The sequence below is a fragment of the Aplidium turbinatum genome, chromosome 17 (assembly GCF_918807975.1).
Source record: "Aplidium turbinatum chromosome 17, kaAplTurb1.1, whole genome shotgun sequence".
Classification (NCBI taxonomy): Eukaryota; Metazoa; Chordata; class Ascidiacea; order Aplousobranchia; family Polyclinidae; genus Aplidium; species Aplidium turbinatum.
In genome coordinates this window covers 15,869,409-15,894,212 of record NC_137488.1, presented here as the reverse complement: position 1 = coordinate 15,894,212, position 24,804 = coordinate 15,869,409, and the positions used below count along the sequence as shown (strand labels likewise).

At 39.6% G+C, this 24,804-nt stretch overlaps 1 protein-coding gene across 1 annotated transcript; it reads right to left on the bottom strand.

Annotated features, from left to right (window-relative positions):
• Positions 1–2,665: 2,665 nt before the first annotated feature.
• LOC145786251 (lactadherin-like) lies at positions 2,666–18,099 on the bottom strand. The gene is made up of 10 exons (XM_082597892.1): positions 17,913–18,099; positions 17,411–17,470; positions 15,869–16,027; positions 15,403–15,572; positions 14,416–14,548; positions 8,104–8,427; positions 5,466–5,531; positions 4,913–5,071; positions 3,800–3,969; positions 2,666–2,887 (listed from the first exon to the last, which is right to left on the bottom strand). Exons 1-10 carry the CDS (start codon positions 18,097–18,099, stop codon positions 2,750–2,752), a joined length of 1,566 nt encoding a protein of 521 aa, XP_082454018.1. The 3' UTR covers positions 2,666–2,749.
• Between the last annotated feature and the right edge of the window lie 6,705 nt (positions 18,100–24,804).

Here is a 24,804-nt window from a genome sequence, read left to right as displayed (position 1 = left end):
CGATCGTAGATTACTTTGAAGATGTCTTTATCGGAAGAAGTGTACACATTAACAGACGATCACCCCGTTTTCTGATCAGCATGTGGACTGTGAAGCATGCATGATCGTGTAGTGGAAGATCTTCCCCGCACAAACAATTCGTTGGAAAGATGGCATATCCACCTTCAAGCTAACATTACTGCATGTCATCCAAACGTTTGGAAGTTTATGGACGCATTAAAGAGTATAGCATCAATTTTTTTTATAGCATCAATTTTTTTTCTTTTAATGCTTTTGAAGACTCACAAAGCAAAAGTTCAGGAAACTTGTCACCTTTTGAAATTTTTCTTTGTGTTATAAAGTTTAATCGCTCTTGCACTTGCACGTGTTAATTGTAATTGTAGGACTATTTCACAAAAAAAAATTCTATCTCGCTTCTAGGTTTGGTGGCTGTGCAATTTTAAGATAGAGGTAACACTGTTTTATCAATGTACATTTTAAACTTTTGGGTTTTGCCATCTTTCCCTTTTGTTGGTGTCAAATTTGTATGTTTACTTTGCCGTTTTGTACATGTTTGCGCCAGCAGCAAAAAATAAAATTGAAATTGAAAGAGCGGGCAGGCTTTAGCAACGGTAACAATTAACCAAACGATTGCAGGATTTCTTGCACCAATACCAAAAAACGCTATCAAGACTGTTCACTGTTCAGCTCGCATTGCAACCATTGTAGAAACTATGAAAATCGCAATGTAGCTTGACTTTTTAAAAGGAATCGCTTATAATTTATATTTCTAGTGCCGATGTTTATATATCTTTCTGTCGCAAAGAAGAATCAAACCATTAGCGCTAATTAAGAAAAAACTTTACCGCACTTTTTGATGGAATTGTCCGGGAGGGGGAGTAATTGTCGGGGAGGGGGCAATTTTCCGGGGGCAATTGTCGTTTCTACTTTTTTTTAGACCTTTGCTATGTTTGGCATACATTGTCTTTCGTTGTAATTGTCAGAAATAAAAAGAAACTGAGCTGCGAATATGCACTAATGCTTACAGCTATGATTGCATACTCGACGCTTGACTTTTCCAGCCAAATGCATTTTTAGATGTTCTTTTTCGGCGCCATTGCAAATTTGAAGATGCTTCAAAACAGTTCCTTCATGTTGACATGCTTGCGTGAAAAGATGTTACTTGAGGCATAGAAAATTTCAGTCTGAAACAATGGAAGTCAATATGTTTATGTTTCTTCCGTTTGCCTGGCGTATTTTGTCTTCAAATTGCACACGCATTTTGACCAGTTTCCATGCTTTTGACAAAATGTTTTGCTGCAGAATATAGACTACTTTCACGTGGACTGGTAACCAGCATTTCGATGGTCAACAGCCTTCTCAATGAATGTATTAAATTCAATGCAATTGACAAAAAAGCAGAATTTCTCAGATTGCCAAGCTTGTAACACAATGGTTATGTTGTAAAACCGCCTCCACCAGTGAGTTGGTTGTAGACTGCGGTAAAGTAAAGGTTAATACTGTATGGAGAGCGCGTAAATGCGGACCTAACAACTGACCTCCAGCATGTAAACGCGAGAAATATAAATTATTCACAGCAGGGCCTGATTAAAGGCCTACTAAATGAAATTTTCAAACGGGAATTAAGCATTAAAATGCGTAAACTGAACATTCAAGAATACATTTCAAAAAAAATTACCGAAAAAAATTTGTTTTCAATGGCGCTGGCAAGGCCCAAAGTCCAATGTTTCATTTATTTTCATTTTTTTTCAAAATGACCAAAAAGTGCAAACACAGCTCGAGAATACGTCATAAAAGACAGCAATAACAAAAGCCACGTTACAACATCTGATGTTTTAATATCAGATCTGAGGTTTTGAACAAACTGTCTGATGTTTTGACGTAGAAATCTTATGTTTTGAAGTACATAGGCTACATACATAGCCTACAGTTAAATCGCCGGCAGTAACAACTGTTGCGTGATTAGCTGATTGCTCGTCTTTTATTACGTAGACTGTACTGTCGCACGCTTCCCTGCTCAGGCCCATTCTGGTTTTGAAAGCTCTGACAAAAGTACGCGCGGAATGCTGATCAGACCGCAATGAGGCAAAATTTTATTGAAAATCGTTTTATGGTAGCAAGTTCAACACAAAGAACGTGGAAAATCGCCAAGTCAGGTTTTTCCTTTAGTATCCCTTTAAGGCTCACGGGGGCCCGAGGCACATCTAAGTTTAGGGGCCCCTATTTGCAATCGCTTTCGATGCAGAGCAAGAGTGCTCAACGGTTACTGCAAAATCGTTACTCAAAAAATAACAATTGTGCACACACTGGCACAACAACTTTCACTACCTACGCCTACGATAGGCTACTAATGCAAAAAAAATTGGGGGCCCCCAGAACCAACGGGCCTGTGTCTCGTGTGCCTCATAGTTAATCGGGCCCTGATTCACAGTCGAAATCTTAGAAATGTAGGAGTGCCATGGCCCCTTTGGCCCTACCCTGGCTACGCCTACGTATGGATCGCTTAAACAAATAACTATTTGGCACTTTTTTGTTCTTCATATATTTGGGTTGCATCTAGGCTAGTGAAGGTGAACACAGGTTCAACGTTAGGTCGCTTTACAATAAATTGTAACATGCCTATCTTACCGCAGACACTTTTGAATGAAAATAATACAAAGACGAATAAATGCAAGGAAGTGTATTGTACAATTTTAACTGAGTGATGCACGAACAGCAACTGGTTGGTGACGGTGATACACATGCATGCTTAGCAAGTGATATACTCCAGACGCATTGAAACGTGTCCACTCCACGCTTGCACGATGAGTCTGATGTACCTTGCAACAATGGGTTGTGGGAATCTGATGAGGACATGTGTATTTCGATCGCTGTTGCCTTGGAAAACCTGAATGTATGATGAAAGTAAACAAGTTAAATCTTCAAAAATATGAAATATCTTCTGACAGGTGTCAAACTCATATGGTAGGCAGAAAATTGTTGTCTCTCTCGGTAGAAAAAAGCCAATGCATGCCACATCGGCGATGGCAATAAAACAAGGTGAAGCCTGGTGGTATTTATCCGACTGTCAATTATTGTTCGCTTAATTAGCGGTGAAAATATTTTTCTTGCCAGCTTTTACCGCGGAGAAGTTTTGTAATTGACACTAATCGACGCTCGTTTTGATTTCAATCGACCGAGGTGCTCCTTATTAGAAAAATAAACTTTGGGGTGATATAAGGAGAATTTAGCTCCAGTGCCTGTCAACCAAGAAACATGATAGATTTTTTAAAACAAACTCAGCGAAATGGCTGTCTGCAAGAAAATGATCGTTCAATAGGTGTGGGACGCAAGGATGCGGTCACACGCACAGGGCGTCGTTAACTTCAGTGTCGATGTGACAGTGAGCACTGCAACATCTAACAGTTGCAAAGAATCGGGTGAAGAGAAGACAAAAGCTGGGTACTGCCGTCTACAGTGTGTCAGCCCTTGCTTTCCAGCTGGAGCCGGTGAAAGGCTTTAGCTGGGTAGTTGCAGGCGCAACGACACCAAGTGATGGTGACACGTGAACGATCTGTACAAAGTTGAACCAAGATGCTGTGGATCGGGTAGAAAGAGAGTGACTTTCCATTACAATACAGTACTAAGTTTATTCAGCCAGGTTTAAGCCAACCCTGACGACTGAATAAGCGATAACAATAAATGCAATTCATGTCTAATATGTTGTGTAAAGTTGAATACTGATCTGAAATTTAAGTTTGCATGAAAATCTTGTCACTTTTTGCTTTGAGAAAAAGTTTTGAATCTCTGAACTACTTACATTTTCTTCTCCGTTATTATTTCTGATTACTGATAAGCTGCTTGGCGAGTTTCCATAAGAAATTTTGAATCTAGTGACCCATTGTGAGCCATCCCCTCTGCCCTGTGTCACAACACCAGTGACAAATGTAGGCGTCTTCAAGTCCACTTGAATCCATTCACCTCGTCTGGCTGAAAGCGAAGTGTTACAGTATTTATTGTTAGCAATAGGCCTACTAATACAAAATTCATTGACAGAAATACAAAGCGATTGTTGAAGTTCATCTTTTTATAAGTTTTTACTAATTCAATTCAATTTATTTTTTCTTTGTCGGTATACAACAGCAATGATAAAGTTACAAATGCTGTTATATGGAACAAAACCAAAAAAAGGAAAAGGTGGCAAAACCACAGAAGTTTAAACGTGCATGCGATGCACATTTAAAGGTCACGTAGATGAAGGTGAATTAAGCACGGCCGCGGCAAGTCAGGACACCTTTCAACTTCGTTTCACCCCAAAGAAAAATTTAATCATTTTTCATTACTTTTTCAGTTTGGAGCAGGAAAGTGATATTCAAATCAAAAAATAAAAAGCACAAATGTAGATACCAAACTCATGTTCATTGCTCAGCAAACGTTTTGAAAACTACACTGTCTTCATCTTCAGTGCTATAAATGTATGTAAGCAATCACTCGTGCCGCTTGGTTTTTAGGATTGATCACCAAGCTGCTATGAATGAAAAAACGTAACAAAAGATTTTAATACTTTCTGATCAACTTTTACGTTTGCTGAACATGAGTTTAGTTCTAATTAGAGGCTTTGTATGTTTTTGAAACTTGACTTCTGTTACTTTTCTCCCTCATAATGTCACTTTTAACGTTTTTTTTTTACGTCGTGACGTCATTGGTCCTTGTGACGTCAGCCGCAATTTAGTTAAGCGGCATTAGGGATTACTTACATATATGGTAGCCTACTGAAGATGGAAACAGCACAGTTTTCAAAATGTTTGCTGAGCATGAGTTTAGATATCAACATTTTGTGTTCTTTATTTTTTGATTAGATTAACAGATGTTCCAACCATTTCGCTCCTAAAAATGATATTATTTGAGACTCAAGCTAATATTATGTACTTACAAGTAAGTGCAGTCCATGACCAACTGTAGCCCGGTCGCCCCTTATAATCCAACCGGGCTTGATGAGCGGCATGGTTATTATTGTGAATAGTTGAAGCAGTAATGTCCGCATCAAGAACTCTTCCATCTTTCAATCCCACGGCACATTGAGTGACAAAAACTTCAATACAATAACAATTAATAAGCCGTCTAATAGCTTACTATCTCGACTCCACAGCCCTGATTCTGACCTACCATTCACACTTAATTTGTCACAAGTTAAATGGTTCACTATGGAAAACATTTTGAAAGGAGAGTGCTGTTGTTCAAGTCCAAGCTTGTACAAATTCAAACTGAAGATAACACAACTTTTTAGTAGCAATTTGCGTTGTTTGCAAAAATCAATAATTCACCTCTCCAGTTTTACATTCTAACTTACAGTAGTTTTATTTCTGCTAAGAAATTTTATCGAAAAGTCTGCGGTTCGTTGTTACTGATTCAGCTCAGTCCTTTTAGATCAGAATCGTTGATTTGAAATCATGAAATGGCTTGACATGCTATTATTAAATACTTACAATCCACAGGCATACGGATACGTTGGATCAACTTCGAGATCGTACTGGCCATTTGTGTCGTAGTTTCTGCGATACAACATCATAACTGATGAACAAAAAAGACTAGTGCTTATAATAAAAAGCGTAAAAAGTTTATCTAATGTAACAAAAATACTGATGAGTCACCAATTTCATGGAATGGATATAATGCCTTTTCACCGCGTACGGTACTAACGTCAAAACAACATAAATTTAGTAATATAAAAAGTATGCAAAATGCTTTAGGTAGCTGCAAATACTTTTACAACTAATGTATATTAACGTATCCCTATAGACAGGGGCATTGACAGGGGAGTCTAGGTGGTACTTTTGGACCCGGGGCCGGAATACTTAAGGGGCCCGGATTTTAAAAAATCCCTGCGACTTTAAACATTATCAAGATCTTAATATAATCAGATCTAAAGGACTTACCATCAGAGGTTAAAACAGCCATTTCAGGCGTCAGATGGTAAAGTGCCAGGCCCCCTTCTGGGTAGCGGGCCCACTTCAGATTTCTGGTGGTAAAATAGCCACTTCAGCCACCAAACAGTAAAATAAGAATTTAGTTTAGTCTAGTATAGTGATTTCCCTAACCACGAATATTACCCGAAACACGAATTTCAAAATAAACAGGCTAATATTTGTTCAAACTCAGAAAACTGAAATGGCACACGTAGAAAATTGCTATCCCTATTTCTGCACTAAAAATTAGACCAAACCCGCTTTTTAGATTGCAGCAATCAGCAAATGTTTGACCGAGGCCCAAACACCTTTCCCAAATCAAATTGAAAACTTTTTGAGTGTCTGCACTAACTTTGCTGTAAATTCTCTTCTGGTGAGCCTAAAATGACCTTAGTCAAACATTAATGGAATCGGGAAGTAATACTCTAGAGCAGTGGTTCCCAACCTGGAGTCCGCGGACCCCTTGGGGGTCCGAGATTACCTTGATGAATTTTGGAAAAAAAAACGAAAAGCGATCTTTTTACTTTCATTTCTCTCTTTAAATGCAAATGTGTCAAGCTCAAGCCGGCGAGAATATACTGTACCGGTATGCATTAAAATAAATCAGGTGTGACAATAATTGATGCAGCTGAAAAACAGAATGCGTTTTTAGCCAAGTTGCCGGTTTGGAAACGCAGATTGGAAGCAGGTAATTACGCTAACTTTCCAATGTTAGAAGATCTTATCTTGATGGATGAAACTCAAAGAGAATGTACTCTTTTGATCACTATGAGAGAAACATTTTGACCACAATTCGAAACCCTGCAAATCTCATTTCAACGTTATTTTAATTTAGAACACCTGCGCCGAACGAAGTTGAAACATACATTCGAAATCCTTTTCTTTTTGACTTGAACAACGTTAGCGATGATGATCTGAGTAAAGATGACCTACGGTAATTTATTTGAGATCAAAAGAGTTATTATGCGTTGAACTTCATTCAAAAAATGTGGAAGAATTTTGGTGCTCACAACTGCAAACCTACCCATTCTTGGCAAAGCAAGCGATTATTGTTTTGTTGCCATTCATAACCACTTACCTTTGCGAGGCAGGATTCTCAGCTCTTGTTACAATAAAAACTAAACATCGAAATCACCTGGACGTTGAAGATGACATGCATGTTGCATTGTCAAAAACTCAACCACAGTTCAGTCGTTTAGTTCAGGAAAGGCAACAACAGCCCTCTCATTAAATTTGCTTACGTTGAAAAAGTTTCGGCATGGCACTTTGGGTCACCTTAACATTCAAATACTGCTGACATTTCTTGAACAATTCATTCATTTCCTTATTTGAGTAACTGTTTAACCTGATCTTTGCCACAGGAGTCATAGCGGCAATGCAATATGACACAGTACAGTAGTTGAGTAGCATAATTATTACAATAGTCAATGGTATGTTAATTGAGTTTCAGGCAAAATTTAGGTAGGGGTCCGCAGAATTAAAAATTTGTCTAAAGGGGTCCGTGACAACAAAAAGGTTGGGAACCACTGCTCTAGAGCCACATGACAAATAAAACTTCAAAAAAGCAACCGCTAGATAGAGATAGTAAGTTTTGCTGTTTAAGAAATTTTAAGATTGCGCAAGATTTGTTAAATGACCATGCTCAAGCGACATCAATAAAAGTTTGTACACAACCTTTATATTCATAACATTGTCGATGAAGAGGGTCCGAAAATCAATTGGTACCGAGCCCGAGAAATCCTGTCAACGGCCCTGGCTATAGATCAGAGATGGAAACCTTTATATCACATGGGTCACAGAAAGACATTTTAATCCCTAAAAACACAAAAGTGAGTTCTATATTTTGGGTGAAATAGCATGCGTATGGATAAACTAATCAGTAGCCCCAAAGCAAGAAAAGAGATTTAAAGCATTTCACTTTGCACCTTACTAACACTCACCCTAGATCTTACTAAGACCTGCAGCCGACCTGGTAAAGATTTGCACAAAAATAAAGCGGTTGCTCTTACCCTAGCCTACTATAAGGTCTATATTGATTTTGTTTTTATTGAAACCATATTAAACTATTGGTATTGCTCTTGCATTTTATCTGATAATTTAGTAGCTACTTCCAGGAGACACCATTGGTCCTTCATGAGACACTAATTGATTGACTTACCAGTCAGTGTCTGTATTTTGACGTTTAATCGGTCTATTTCACTTGGCTTGCAACCACACACTCCAGGGGTTCCTTGAGGCCCCTGAGGTCCAGGTGGCCCCTCAGGCCCGAGTTTCCCAGGACGACCCTGCAAGCCTTGCCCCACTGTGGGTCTCCGTGGAAGGGAACGACGAAAAGGAAAACACATCTCTTCGTCATCAGATTGCGCAAATGCGACGTTGCTCCATAACAAACCAAACAGACAAAAGGCAGTAACTATTTCAAGAAATATCATTTTCTGGTTTGTAACCGTACTTTTTTCTACGATCTGCCGTTTGAGCGAAGCTGCAAAATATAAAGAAACTTACTTCACTAGAGTGAGTGAGTGTTAACATCTCTACCTCCACGTCTGGTACAACGTTGTTATCAATTCTTAGATTATTTTATTTATTTATTTATTTATTTGCATCAGACTCAAGATGGTCCATATTACACAATCACACATAGCCTAGAAAGTAGAAACAAGGCAGATACTCAACTCCGAAGAGCTGAGTCGTAATGAACCAAATAAAAAGATTGATAATAACAGTCTGTTCGCATTAGTTCATAAATCCATTGATTGAAAAACAAGTTACATCGGGTTATAAACTGATATAATCTTTTGCGAATGAGAGCTTGAAAGGTTGTGGTATTGTTATCAAGCGCATTAGCGCAGTTGTTTTTTAAAGTTAACTGTAAAATCATTAATACTGCTTAATTAATTGCTAAGTAACTACCAGTAGGTCTAAAACAAACACATGTTTAACCACCTTAAAAACTTTTTTAGCGCGGTAAACGATTGTAGGGTACTCAAAACAGCTAACTAGCTACGTAACTGCGCTAGTTAAAGGCCTCTTGATATTTCAGTGCTCTAAACATCATGACACCCATACCAGCATGTGGTCGCTTAAAGAAACAGTTTTCTTATTCAAAAAACGTGCCTGTGATATGATGCGATAAAAGACAGTAAATTTTTGTGTTCTGTCTCCTGATTACACAGTAGCCTATACTGTATACAGTAGCTTGTGCTGAAGCGAAGATTTGTTGAACGTACTACTCAATGCTGCAAATCCAACAACGTCTTTGTTGTGTGCAACTCGAGCTTAAATTAGCAAAACAATAACTTTTGAGCTCTATTTCCCACATAGCGCAGATCCGTAACTTCTACAGTTACGGCCCAGTGCAAACGTACAATATGTGGCCTCATTTTTTTTTGTACGTTTTGCAGTAAAGACCCGTGCAACGCTTCATTTATTGTTTTACTGTTTCTCCATTCCTCGTGTATGACACCCGCATCCGCATGATGATTGGAGCTTTTACGAATTCGAATTCGTCGCAATTAATGTTTCCAGTCCTTAAACCTGCTGTACCTCATGGGTTTGGATGTGTGTTAGAAGTAAAGTTGGATCAATTGCAATTGTAATTGCATGTAATTGATTACAAATTTCTATGTAGTTGGAACTTTTTGTTGTTGTGTAGTTGTAATTTCAAAACATTTTGGTCCAAATTACAATTACGGTACATTTTGGTAAGTTGCTCGCATGATATAAGTGGGCTATTTTTGTTAATGCGCTAGTTGGGGTTTAAAAGTGACCTCAACTGTATATTGCAACTTAACTTTTGTCAAATGCAATTCTACTTGTTTTTGATAAAATCAAACTGTAAAAAATCACCGATGAAAATATTTATTGAAACGTTTAATTTTTGTATTTGAAACGTTTAATTTATTATATTTGGAAGTACAGCAATTGTAGCCTACAGCAATTTGAGAATGTCAGAGCAATGTAATTGTATCACAATTCAAAATTTTGATGGTGCAATTGTAATAAGGGCAGCGTAGTCCAACTGCAGGCTCGCGCGGGCAAACCTGGCCCGCGAGCTCCGTTTTTTGGTCCTCGAAATGATAGTCAGCTTTGCTTTAATCTAGCAATCTCACTTCAATTTTTGTTTCTTTGTTATTGTAATTGATAAAAAAACTTTGCGAATAATCCTTTGTGGTCAGTGCCGGTCTTAGGGTATTTCGGGCCCTGTGCGGAATCTGCTTTGCGGGCCCCAATGACAATGATCAAATTCAGTAACGTAGCTAGGTATTTTTAAAGGGGAGGGGGTGGTTTGACGGTCGGCGGGCGAAGCCTGACGACGTGATCGCCGAAGGCGACACCCAGCGGTGAGGGGCGTGGGGGCCTGCCCCAGAAATTTGTGAAAAATTACTTTGAATTTGGGGCATTCTGAGAGCATGTTCAACAAAAATTTGGGTAAGATTATTACTGTAAAACGGTGCTGTCCGGTGGCATAGCAAAAGGATAAGATCATGCTTTCTTTGGCATTTTTCGGAAATAATCCCAGCAAACATTGTACCTCGGCCCAACGTAGTGTGACAGTTGGTAAAATAGTGCTCCTCTGTTGACCCAACGTATCTTGCACCATTCGTCGCAGTTGGACCAACTTATTTTAAAATCTTTGGGCCAACGTAAAAACATTGAGGGGTTACCATTCATCGCCCGCAAATAATGACGTTGGTCCAATGTTCTGTACAACTGCACACCAACATTGGCAAGAACGACTCCTAATTCTAAGTTTTTTTGCATTTTCATTGTCCCATTACAATTGTAAAAGGAATACCATGAAGCAAACTTAAACAATTCTTCGAAGGTATCTTCAATTGAAATATTTCAAAAGCTGACAAAGTAGGCAAAACCACACTACACTCAGCCAACCCGAACAACCGTCAGCCAACGTTGGGCCATGGAAAAATGTTTACTGGGAAAGCTATTGTTACGGACAATATCTGTACAAATCAAACGTCACATAAAACCGTTGTCTACTGAACCTGACGTCTTACGTCATATGGACTATTGCTAGAAATAAGCAAAGATTGCACCACCTGTCACCTGTCGGCTGCGTAGCCGAGTGGTGAGAACGTCTGCGCGACGTTCGAAAGGACGTGGGTTCGACACCGCTCCAGAGCGTGCGGCTGTGTCTCGGCGAAAGACACTTAAAGGCAAGCCAAAATAAGGGGAGCAGCTGACTCGAAGACTATATGTCACTTCGCTGCTTCCTGTCGTCTGTTGTATCGCATCTGTGATCGCAGTGTACTGTATGTTATCGCAATGGGCGCAAATAAAAGCATGATTATTATTATTATTATTCACCTTTGTCACACCTGTTGAAACATTACATCATCGTTAAATCTCGAATTACGAGATATGGTGTAAGCCAAATTGAACAGGTGTTTGAATAGCTTCATAATGCTTATCATTATTACGTTCGTCACAGAAGCTACTTACGTGCGTTTGAAATATTGCAATCTAATCTCCTCATTTTAAAATTGTTGCTTGAAAAGTTGGTCGCATATTAAAACGGTTTTGCTTTATCTCAGTAATTTGTATTGTAGTGACAAGTTTTAGTGGGTACGGTGTTTCTTCATTCTTCGACAGCCTTGAGGCTATTTTTACAGAAATACAATTCTTGAATAGACTCAGAAGAGTGTTTCTTTCGGTCATTGCATACAGACGAACGGATCCGGGAACTTTATGTAACAATTTTCCCACGAAGAGATTATGGTTTACCGTTGTGACCAGCTATGTCTCTATGTTGAGTCTTGATGCAACCTATTTCGTCCCCTAAAAAATTCGTATCCCGATTTCGTACCCTGAGAAAATACCCTTCAGAATAATGAAGAATTTTATTACTATTTTTGCACTTGACAAGATCGTACTGAGGATGCTATGTTAGCGAAATCGATTTGTGATTAAAAAAATGAGGCTGGTAAACTGTTTGTTGCGTTGAGTTACAGGACTGATTGAGCGTAACCATGTCGACTTTTTTTGCGATAAGGTCCTGTCAGCCTCAGGAGTAGTTGCGGATGTTAACGCCACGATGGTATCAAGCACGTTTTAATGTCTACGTTTTGTCGTTTTTACTTTTTTTAGACCTCTGCTATGTTTGGCATACATTGTTTTTCGTTGTAATTGTCAGAAATAGAAACAAACTGAGCTGCAATATGCACTAATGCTTAGCCTACAGCTACGATTGCATACTTGACGCTTGACGTTTCCAGCCAAATGCATTTTTAGATGTTCTTTTTCGGCGCCAATGCAAATTTGAAGACGCTTCAAAACAGTTCCTTCATGTTAACATGCTTCGATGCTTGCGTCATCGTGTGAGCGTCTGGGGCCGAGGATCTATCCTTTCACCACCCCAGATTCACGATGTTCCCGGACTACACCGGAAGGTTACTAGAAAGCAGCCGGTCTTTGGTTTCATCATCTATGACACGCAGACCTTCCACTCCGTTAGGTGGCTTGAAGATGGAGCATTCATTGATGATGTGGTCTGCAGTCTGTTCCTTGGCACCACATTCACAGGAGGAGGAAGAGGCCATTCCCCATTGATCCATGGTTGAGCGGAAAAGCCGACGCCCGTACGGAGACGGTTGAGACGCACCCATGCCTGTCTTGGTAGTGTTAGACCGATGGAGCGTGTGTCGGCGTCGGGGATGAACGAATAGAGTCTGGTGGCGGTTGACTTCCATTCAGAACTCCATTTATGGTCCGCCCAAGCAGCCGCAGAGATCTCTTGTACATCAGATTCGTTGATTAGAAGTTGAGCGGCTGGCACGAATGGGTGTCTTGATTTCAATCGACGGGGGTGCTCGTTTGGGAAGGCAGAGATCTTGTGGTGGAGAAGGTGGTTAGGTCCAGTGCCCGTCAACCGAGGGACAGAGTGGCTTCTTCGCGACGAAGCTCAGCGGGTTAGATGCCAGCGAGAATGGGGAGATTGTCCAATGGTGTGGGACGCATGCATCCGGTCAGTGTGCGCAGGGCGCTGTTTATGGCAGTGTCGATGTTATGGCAGTGAGCACTGCGGCACCAGACAGGTGCACAGTACTCTGCTGAAGAGTAGACAAGGGCTAAGGCTGCTATACGCAAAGTGTCAGCCGTCGCCCGCCAGCTAGAACCTGCCAGGCGCTTGAGTAGCGCAGCACGGGATGTGAGTTTCTTGCGCAGTGACACCAAATGTGGCGGTATGTGAGCGATCTGTCCAGTGTTACCCCAAGATATCTTGGTTGGGGCAGAAGACAAGTGGCTCCTCGTGCCCCATCCTGTGAGTAACATCTGCACCCAAGCAGATGCCAAACGAAACTTATCAACCAAGAGCCTCCACCCGGACCGCACAGCTGCAAGGGTCAATGGACATGGACAAGTTCAGACGCCCCACCATCTTGCAGCTCAACATAGAAGGCTACACGACAAGCAAGATCAAAGTTGTGGAGCAGCTTGCCCATACCAACCGGGCACTCGTCATCCCATGCTTGCGTGAAAAGATGTTACTTGAGGCATTGAAAATTTCAGTTTGAAACAATGAAAGTCAATATGTTTATGATTGTACAGTCATTTTGACCAGTTTCCATGCTTTTAACAAAATGTTTCGCTGCAGAATATAGACTACTTTTACGTGGTAACCAGCATTTTGATGGTCAACAGCCTTCTCAATGAATGTATTAAGTTCAATTGACAATTGACAAAAAAGCAGAATTTCTCAGATTGCCAAGCTTGTAACACAATGGTTATATTGTAAAACCACCTCCACCAGTGAGTTGGGTGTAGACTGCGGTAAAGGTTAATACTGTATGGAGAGCGCGTAAATGCGGACCTAACAACTGACCTCCAGCATGTAAACGCGAGAAATATAACTTTTTCACAGCATGGCCTGATTAAGGCTCACGGGGGGGCTGAGGCACATCTAAGTTTAGGGGCCCCTATTGGCAATCGCTTTCGATGCAGAGCAGGAGTGCTCAACGGTTACTGCAAAATCGTTACTCAAAAATAACAATTGTGCACACACTGGCACAACAACTTTCACTACCTACGTCTACGGTACTAATGTAAAAAAATTGGGGGCCCTCAGAACCAGGGTGGCCTGAGGCCCTTGTTTCGTGTGCCTCATGATTCGTCGGGCCATGATTCACAGTTGAAACCTTAGAAATGTAGGAGGGCCATGACCCCTTTGGCCCTACCCTGGCTACGCCTACGTGTGGATCGCCTAAACAAATAACTATTCAGCATTCTTTGTTCTTCATTTATTTGGGTTGCATCAAGGCTAGTTAAGGTGAAGACAGGTTCAACGTCAGGTTGCTTTGCAATAAATTGTAACATGCCTATCTTCCCCAGACACTTTTGAATGAAAATAATACAAAGATGAGTAAATGCAAGGAAGTGTATTGCACAATTTTAACTGAGTGATGCACGAACAGCAACTGGTTGGTGACGGTGATACATATGCATGCTTAGCAAGTGATATACTCCACACGCATTGAAACGTGTCCACTCCACTCTTGCACGATGAGTCTGATATACCTTGCAACAATGGATTGTGGGAATCTATTAAGAACGTGTGTATTTCGATCGTTGTTGCCTTGGAAAACCTGAATGTAAGATAAAAGTAAACAAGTTAAATCTTCAAAAATATAAAGTATCTTCTGACAGATGTCAAACTCACATGGCAGGCAGCAAATTGTTGTCTATCTCGGTAGAAAAAAGCCAATGCATGCCACATTGGCAATGGCAATAAAACAAGGTGAAGCCTGGTGGTATTTATTCGACTGTCAAGTATTGTCCGCTTAATTAGCGGTGAAAATATTTTTCTTGCCTTCTTTTATCGGGGAGAAGTTTTGTAATTGACACTTATCGATACTCGTTTTGATTTCAATCGACAAGGGTGCTCCTTATTAGCAGAAACGTAAACTTTAGGGCGATAAGGAGAATTTAGCTCTAGTGCCTGTCAACCAAGAAACATGGTGGCTTTTTTAAAACAAAACTCAGCGAATTGGCTGTCTGCAAGAAAATGATCGTTCAATGGGCGCGGGAAGCAAGGATGCGGTCACACGCCCAGGGCGTCGTTAACTTCAGTGTCGATGTGACAGTGAGCACTGCAACATCTAACAGTTGCAAAGAATCGGGTGAAAAGAAGACAAAAGCTGGTACTGCTGTCTACAATATGTCAGTCCTTGCTTTCCAGTTGGAGCCGGTGAACCAAGATGCTGTGGATCGGGTAGAAAGAGAGTGACTTTTCATTTCAATACAGTACCAAGTTTATTCAGCCAGGTTTAAGCCAACCCTGACGACATGAGTGACCTCTAATTGAAATAAGCGATAGCAATAGATGCAATTTATTTCTAATATGTTGTGTAAAGTTGAATACTGATCTGAAATTTAAGTCTGCATGAAAATCTTGTCACTTTTTGTTTTGAGAAAAATTCTGAACCTCTAAACCACTTACTTTTTCTTGTCCGTCATTATTTCTGACTACTGATAAGCTGCTTGGCGAGTTTCCATAAGATATTTTGAATTTAGTTACCCATTGTAGAGCATCTCCTCTGCCTTGTGTCACAACACCACTGACAAATGTAGGCGTCTTCAAGTCCACTTGAATCCATTCAACTCGTCTGGCTGAAAGCAAGGTGTAGCAGTATTTATTGTTATCAATAGGCCTACTAAAATCCATAGACAGAAATACAAAGCAATTGTTGAAATTCCATCTTTTTGATAATTTTTTACAAATTCAATTCAATATGTTTTTTCTTTTTCTGTATACAACAGCGATGATAAAGTTACGAATAGTGTGCGGAACAGAACCAAAAAAAGGAAAAGGTGGCAAAACCACAGAAGTTTAAAACTTGCATGCGATTCAGATTTAAAGGTTAATATTAATGTTAGGTTAATATTAGCTAATATTATGTACTTACAAATAAGTGAAGCCCACGACCAACTGTAACCCGGTGGCCCCTTGTAATCCAACCGGGCTTGATGAGCAGCGTGGATATTATTGTGAATAGTTGAAGCAGTAATGTCCGCATCAAGAACTCTTCCATCTTTCAATCCCACGGCACATTGGGTGACAAAAACTTCAATACAATAACAATTAATAAGCCGTCTAATAGTCTACTATCTCGACTCCACAGCCTTGCTTCTGACCTACCATTCACATTTGCTTTGTCACAAGTTCAATGGTTCAATATGATACACATTTTGAAAGGAAATTGCTGTTGTTCAAGCACAAGCTTGTACAAATTCAAACTGAAGATAACACAACTTTTTAGGTGCAATTTGCACTGTTTGTAAATTGCTTTTTTGTTTTGCTTTATTCAGAAATGGAAACAATTTCTTTTTGTTATGTATAGGCATGGCCACCTGGAGATGCGGCCTGATTTGTCACATTTTGCAGATTTTGATTACAGCTACTGTTAATGCTTAAGTGACATTTTTTGAAATGTTTTTACTTTTTGCGGTTTCCTAATGACAAAAAACTTTTTTGTTGCCTTGGGGAAGCAGTAGCAAATGAGAAAAAGTAAGTTGAAAAACGCAAAATCAGACTGTTATTGAAAATTAACAGTCTGACTGAAATCTACAAAATCAAATTTTCTTTGTTTTTCAACATGTGAGGATGTTAAAACCAATTGTGTCATCTGGGGAAAAGAATAAAGAAAGCGTAAAAATCTAATTTTTAGAAAAATTTATTTGAACGTTCGCCCAAAGTTGGAAAAACCTGGAAATTTCTGCAAAATGTGACAAATCAGGCCGTATCTTTAGGTGGCCATGGTATAGGTAAAGATGAGCCTCATACTTGAATCCAAGCATCGGGGGATGAGCAAATAAGGTTCTCATTATACTAAGCCATCGGCACTAACGAGAGTAGGGTGGCCAGTTCCTTTCTCTCGGCCGCCTTTACTTCAGCAATTACGCCCACCCAATTTATTACACCCTGGGTAGAGGTGAGCGGTGTTTGTCAACAACCAGCATAAGCCGAGAGTCGAACCAGGATTGCGTGATTGGAAAGCGAGCGCCTTACCCGCTGCGCCAACTCACCGCTATGTGTTATGCATAGGCTACGAAACGAAAATGAAGCACATGATGTGAGAATGTCAGCACGCAGAGTTTGAGTCGAAGGTTACACAATGTAGTGTTGTTAGTGTTGCTGAGAAATATTTCGAAGTTGTAGCAAACGAAAGTAAATTTCATTTGGATGAAACATTCTTTTGTTTTAATGCAAATTAATTTTTCTAAGAAGAATTTTTGCTTGATTGGTTTCGAGCCGCTTTAAGTGTTGGTCAATAAAATCCACCTCTCCAGTTTTACATTTTAACTTACAGTAGTTTCATTTCTGCTAAGAAAATTTATTTCGAAAAAGTCTGCCGTTCGTTGTATACGGATTCAGCTCAGTCCTATTAGATCAGAATTGTTGATTTGAAATCATGAAATGGCTTGACATGCAATTATTGAATACTTACAATCCACAGGCATATGTGAGGTCAACTTCGAGATCGTACTGGCCATCTGTATTGTAGTTTCTGTGATATAACATTATAGTTGATAAATAAAAAAGTCAAAGGCTTAAAAGACCGAACAGAAAAGATTAAAACGTTGATCAATAAAAAAATACCGATAAGCTAAAATATTGAGAGAGCATTGGCAATGGCGTGAAACATCAAGCGTATGGATTAACTAATCAGTAGCCCCAAAGCAAGAAAAGAGATTTATAGCATTTCACTTTACACCTAACGTACTGTAATTGTTTTTTTGGTACATATTCGTAGGCCTACTAACCCTAACCCTAGATCTTACAAAGACCTGCAGCTGACCTGGTAAAAACCAGCACAAAAATAAAGCGGTTGCTCTTACACCAGCCTATGTGTAGTCTATATTGATTTTGTTTTTACTGAAATCATATTAAACTAGTAGCCACTTCCAGGAGACACCATTAGTCCTTCATGACACTAATTGATGACTTACTAGTCAGTGTCTGTATTTTGCCATTCAGTTGATCTATTTCGCTTGGATTGCAACCACACACTCCAGGGATTCCCTGAGGCCCCTGAGGTCCAGCTGGTCCTCCAGGTCCAAGTTTTCCAGGACGACCCTGCAAGCCTTGCCCCACTGTGGGTCTCCGTGGAAGGGAACGACGAAAAGGAAGACACATCTCTTCGTCATCAGATTGCGCAAATGCGACGTTGCTCCATAACAAACCAAACAGACAAAAAACAGTAAACATTTTAAGAAATATCATTTTCTGGTTTATAAATCTTGCCAACAATCTCCTGATTGAGATGTGCTACAAGTATAAAGTCATTAACGTAGCTGAAGTAGCCTGAGTAATAATAATAATTTAATACTATGGTATACTCATTGTCACTTTACAACTGCTTATAGGTGTTTTAGTGACAGGGCCCATATATATTTCTATATCATATTTACGATGTCATGACATGATTACCTGACTTATCCTCAAGAAAGAATACATTCGTTACCGTTTTTAAAAGTCGTCTGTCTGATCTGACCTGGAATGGATCTAAGATTTTTACCAGCACTAAAGCCGAAGGCGATAACTACTCTGCCACTGAGCTGGTAAAGATTAATACTGCTTAACTGATTGCTGAGTTTCGATAGGTCTGAAGCAAACGCATATTTTATACAACGTAAACTATTTTTATAATGTTGTAAACTAAACAATTACACTCGAAAAATTAAACTAGCAACGCAACTGCGCTATTCAGAAGCTTGTTGATATTTTAATGCCATTATACTGTAGGTTGGGTCTACTAACACGCTTTCAAATACCATGATAGCCTACCCATATGAGCCTGTTGTCGTTTGAAGAAGCAGTCTCATCATTGGCAATAGGTGTCTGTGATATACGACAGTAAATTGTTGTGCTCTGTCTCATGATTGCACAAAGCAGGTAGCATATACTGTAGTGTACACCAGGGTTACACAACTAATCTTAACAAAGTTGGCAGCAGTGGCAGAGTGGTTAGCGCGTTGGGCTCGCAGTCGAGAGCCTGCATGTTCGACTCCAGCCACCCGCACTTGCTGTTGTTTCTCTGGGCAAGAAACTTTACGACAATTGCCTCTACCCAGTGATCGATTTCGAGTAATGAGTAGTACCAAATTTAAGTCATAAGTAGAGTAGACAACCGGAAACAGACATTGCCGTCGGCTGCAGCGTGGGTCAGGTGTACGTCGGAAGGCGTACACCGATGCATAGCGCTCAAGTCCGCTTTCCCGCAATGCAGGATAAACATAACAAAACAAAACAAAAACAAAAGGTCCAGTTTGACAAGCTGAATATTTTTAGCGGTCCGGTGAATAAGTTATTTCATACGCAACCACGAAAGTTAAACTATCTGTACCGAACCACTTTTTTAGGTAAAATATAATTCGAATTGGATTTCTGAGAAAGTGTTGGGTAGTCTGGAAGTCGAAGCCCCCCCCCCCCCCCAGCAACTAGGATAATCACAGTAAAAATTGCTTCCTCCAAGTAAAAATCTGTTTAAAGAACCCCTAAAACGTGGCAATAAGGTTATTCTTCCAAAGCCTCAAGGTCCAACATCAACACCCAGAAGGTCCGCCAGTTGAATAGCCCTGCTGTAGGCTACAATAGCTTGTGCTGAAGAAATATTCAACATATCTCCATTGCTGCAAATCAAACAACGCGTTTTATGTGTGAAACTAGAACTTAAATTAGCAAAATAGTAGTAATTTGTGAGCTGAATTTAAAGCTTTTGCTTGCACTTTGGATGAAGCACTTCGCTTTGTTCATCCGTAGGTATCAAGATTTTATGAAGTTTCGTCGTGACATTATGTTTAAAGGCACCTTGTCAACAACTTGTGCTATCAAAGAACAAACTGCAACATGTAACTGTAGTAAAACCATTTACAACTTCTCTAACAGAGAAATTGTAGATGGTTTTACTACATTTTATTCCGCTAAAAATGCAGCTAGGTTACTCTGAAGACAGAAACTGCAAACTGAAATCAGACTGAAAATAAACACCAGTAAAAGCGACAAAGGAACTTAAGGCAACGAAGCAACAAAGCAATCAGCAACAACGTAAATTACAGTGCAACTTAAAGCAATAACATGTCAGTAACATCCACAGGGTAGGCATCACTGATTTTAAAGTTACTTTAATTCGCCTACTTGAATGAACAATCGAAGCAAGTGCTTTTATCAATGCAAATTTGTCGGAAGAAAGGGAGCTGGTAAATGTTGACAGGGCAAGGCAGCGTTTAACAAAAAGGTTTATAACTACTGTACTGCATGAAGTGCCTTATATCTCCATCAAAAAAAAAACCTTAGTGGCATAGGGGTGCGTGACCACAACATTATGGTTTAGGGATGGGATGAGTAGCAAAACAAAAATTGCCCAAATTGTGCGACTTTATTGAAATTGCCCAAAAATACATCGAAACACCAGTTAGCTTAACAGCACTAAATTAAAAATAACATACTGTAGGTGATAACGGAAAATAGGGCCACTGTATAACTGGTTACTGTGTCCTGGCCAATAGAAACTTTGCACCTTACGTTGACATTGTCACAAAAACAGCACGAAAAACTAGCGAGATCTTTGAGTCATTTTCAAAGTGAAGTCAGTTCTTCCAAAATGAAGTTGCCCAATGTTATGGGTTATTAACAGTTACTCTATGGCAGGAGTTCCCAACCTTTTTACGATCACGTACCACTTGGACGCTCTGTACTGCCAAGCGTACTACTTCTTGCATAACAACTAATTTGATCGAATCATATTTTATTCAGAAGAATAATATTGGCGTACTAAAATAACTACAACTAAATTTAATGACATTTTTGTTTACTGTCCACCAATTGGTCGATGCGCGGTGTAAATTTGCTAACAGCGCATCGAAAGTCATTGCAGGGCGCACCCAGTCGGTTTCGATTTTTTGACTTGATGTTCATCATGACTGAAAATCTCAGCTCGCATTCCCGCGTGGAAGGGAAAAGCAGTAGCTGTGGAACAGCATGGGAAGCTAGCGTTGAATATGAAGAGGCCATACTGTCACTAAGCCAGAAGTTTATTGGTTAACATTCTTTGTTACTGTTATTGATAGGCTTCGAGAATTTATTTTTTGTAAACAAAACAAGATAAACAAAACATGAAGTTGCGAATCCAAGTTTTTGTGAAAAAACAGAAGCTATCCGCGTACCACCTAAAATGACTTTGCGTACCACTAGTAGTACACGTACCACAGGTTGGGAACTCCTGCTCTATGGCCTAAGCAAATTGGCTATCACTCTATGCCTATTGCTTAAGCAAACTGCAAATAGTCTACTATAGCCTACAAATAAAGCCGCTAGAGCCATGGATGATGTTGTATGGGAAGAGTATATCACACCCACATACTATGACTAAATCTTTTACCAATCAATTAGCTTTACTGACTGAAAGTTGCTAAACTAATGCATTAATATTAAAAAAAATCTGCTTCATGTATAACTAAATTTTTGTTGAGTTCAAAGGGGATCGCTCACTCATAAGCGAAAGATATCACAGAATCATAACATATCACATTATAACGTTGCCAGGCTTGAAAATACTAGTACCAAAGCGCAAAAGTATAAAATGATGCGCTTCTAAAATTAAGAAAAGTGACTTATCGTCAATTTTATAAACAATACAAACTAAATTTAATTGAAAAAAAAAAAGAACGAATCATGATGAATTACTAGAATTCTACACTTAGTATAATTTTTTTTTTTTTGTATACTAAAACTTATCTATTCCCGACTTGCTTGTTTATCGTCATCAGACTAGCCACACCTTGGCCGGGGGCGGAAATATGAAATTATTAAATAAGGTGGCTGCTCCACTAGGTGATTGGAAGGTCCCTTCCTTGCCTTCTTACATTGTAGGCCGATGCTCATTTATTGTTTTTCTTTTCACGTTTGCATAGCCATATTGTGATATTACTGCATAGTGTAGGCTATACAGGCGAAAAGACATGACTTATTTTTTAAAGATTTTTATAGCCTACTATTATCCCATACTAGCTCATTTGGTGACTACCCAAACGGCAAGTAGTCCGTGAAACGATTAGGTAACAACCACAAACCCCTTTAATGTAGATAGTAACATTTTTCTAGTAAAATAATAATAATATCATTTTAACAAAGAATAAACTCTCTTACGTGTTCTAAGAACGATTAATATGCAGACAATGTACCAATTTATATTGGAGTTTGCCATGCTTCTATCCGTATCATTTATTGCACTCATTTTGTTATTTACATAAGGTTTGTGCCTGTCACAATCAATGTGCGAGGTCTCGCGACGGGCTGCTTTGTTTCGTGATCGAGCGTGCTGTTTTGATTGTAAAATTCTTATGCTATAAGTTATCATCGGTCATTGTCCGGTAGTAACCTTTGATTGCGAGATCTCTATTATGTAATGTGTTTCCAGAGCATTCGGGACATTCATTCAGAACAAATCTGGAATGTTCTGTTGTTTTTCACAATTGCCGAGTGAAGTTTGTCATGACGTCATCAGGATGTTTACCAGTAGATCTGTGATTGCGAAATCTTTATTATGTAACGTGTTTTCTAGAACCTTCTACTCCTCCGTGACAATCTAGAAACTTCTTAAACTTGCTTGTTTACGTTTGGTGCAACGTGACAGGACAATGAGTCGTTATGATATAATATTACGTAACCTTCTCGAAGTTACTGGACCGAGCAACCTGCTATAAATAGTGGTGTGAATTGATGGATTATTATTTATGAGTTGATTATGAGAGTTGTGTTATGAGTTGTGGATTGGTAAAATGTGCAGAGACTATTGGTGATTGAGATTTGAAGTAATTGAATACAAGTAGATGAGAATTGGTGCTGATATAAATTGTGTTCGAAATTAGAGTTATTTGAGAAGCCGTTCGTTAAAGTCCTTCAAGAATTTTCATTATCATTTCACCAGTAGACACATTCGACATTTAATTGACTGCTTTTCGGTTATAGCCTACCCATTAAACTACGTTATTGAACCTTTCCAAGTCTTTTTCCTGGTAAGAGATGGAAAGAAACTGTGACATTCTGGGGGCTCGTCCGGGATAAACCGAAAAACGAATATTACCGAAAGAACAATAAGTCAACAACAAGCTGTCAAAATGGCGGATACTGTCAAAAATGAGATGATCGAAAACTTACGGAGCATGGCTGAACGAATGGGGCTGAGTGGCAATGAGAAGTCTCAGTTTGTGATGGAAGAGTATCACAAGATAATGGACCAAAAAGCTCTGCAAGAAGCTGACGAAAGAGAAGAAAGAAGAGCTGCTCGTGAAATAAGGAAAGCAGAACTTGAAGCTGAAGAGAAGCGAGCACAACTTGAAGCTGAAGAGAAGCGAGCACAACGCGAAGCAGAAGCTGAAGAGAAGCGGGCACAACGCGAAGCAGAAGCTGAAGAGAAACGGGCGCAGCAGGAAGCAGAAGCTGAAGAAAGAAGAGCGCAATATAAATTGGAAAAGTTAAGGCTTGATTTAGAAAGACAAAAACTGGACATTGGTGAGCGATCTAATTCTACTACCGATAATGTTCGAGATGTTATTGTGGCGCAAGTTAGACGTCCAGATTTGCCATCATTTGTTGAGGAAAAAGATGATTTAGGTAGTTATTTGTTAAGATTTGAACGATATGCTACAATAGCCAAATTGGAGAAGACAGCGTGGGCTACTCAATTAAGCATGTTGTTGTCGGGGCAAGCCCTTGATGTATATTCAAGACTTTCACAAGAAGATGCGATGGACTACGACAGATTGAAGTTAGCTTTGTTAAAGCGATACAATTTTGCCGAGCATGGATACCGTCAAAGATTCCGTGAGGCAAAGCCTGAACAACACGAAATCCCAAGTCAATTTATTGAACGTTTAAGAAACCTTTTGTTAAAATGGTTTGAACTTTCGGGGGCCGAACAATCATTGGACGGATTGGCAAACCTTATAGTTAAGGAACAATTCACAGATTCATGTTCAAAAGATCTGTCTGTTTATTTAATGGAGAGAAGTCCAAAGACTCTAGAAGACATAGCCAGTGTGGCGGAACAGTATTTAGTTGCCCATGATGAGAAGTTGTCGACCGAAGAGACGTTGTCATGCGATAATGACGAGGAGCAAACAAATAATTTTAAAGGAGGTGCTGTTCCAAGAGAAGTACGTTGTTTTAATTGTAATGGCTTGGGTCATAAAGCTGTTAACTGCCAGAAGAACACTAACAGAAATCATCAGAAATCGAGCAAGTGGTGCACTCGTTGCAATAGGCAAGGACACAAAGCGAAGGAATGCAAGGACAAGTCGTTTTCCCTATCCAATCAGTCTGGGAAGAACGGGAAAAACACATACGTTTATCGATGCGGTTGTGCGATAATGATTTACGAACCAGCGCTTGAGGAGGAGAGACCGGATGAAGATGATCAGTTGGAGAAGAAAACGGTAAAGAAGACGAAAAAAGATGCTTGCGAAAATTACAGCACTGAACCATAGCGTACATTAGCCAACACCAACACGTTTGATATTTGAGTTTTAAACTTTTGCAATTTTAACTTCTCTCATGAAGAAGTGAATATTTTCAAAGCATTTATTTGCTTGATCGCCTGCAATTGTTAGTCGACCCACTGAAAGGAAATTGTTTGTTATTTGCTATGTTTGGTGATAAGCATGCAAGCCAACTGCAGCCACAGTGAAGAAATAGCACCCACGCAAAATGAAAAAGAAATTACACCCATTGGTTAAGCGTGGTGGGTCAAGTAAAGTAACATGAAAGCAACTATCACATATCATCACTTTAGCAAAGGAAGGCCCATGTTGTATAACTGAACGTGCTTTTAGTATTTAGCAA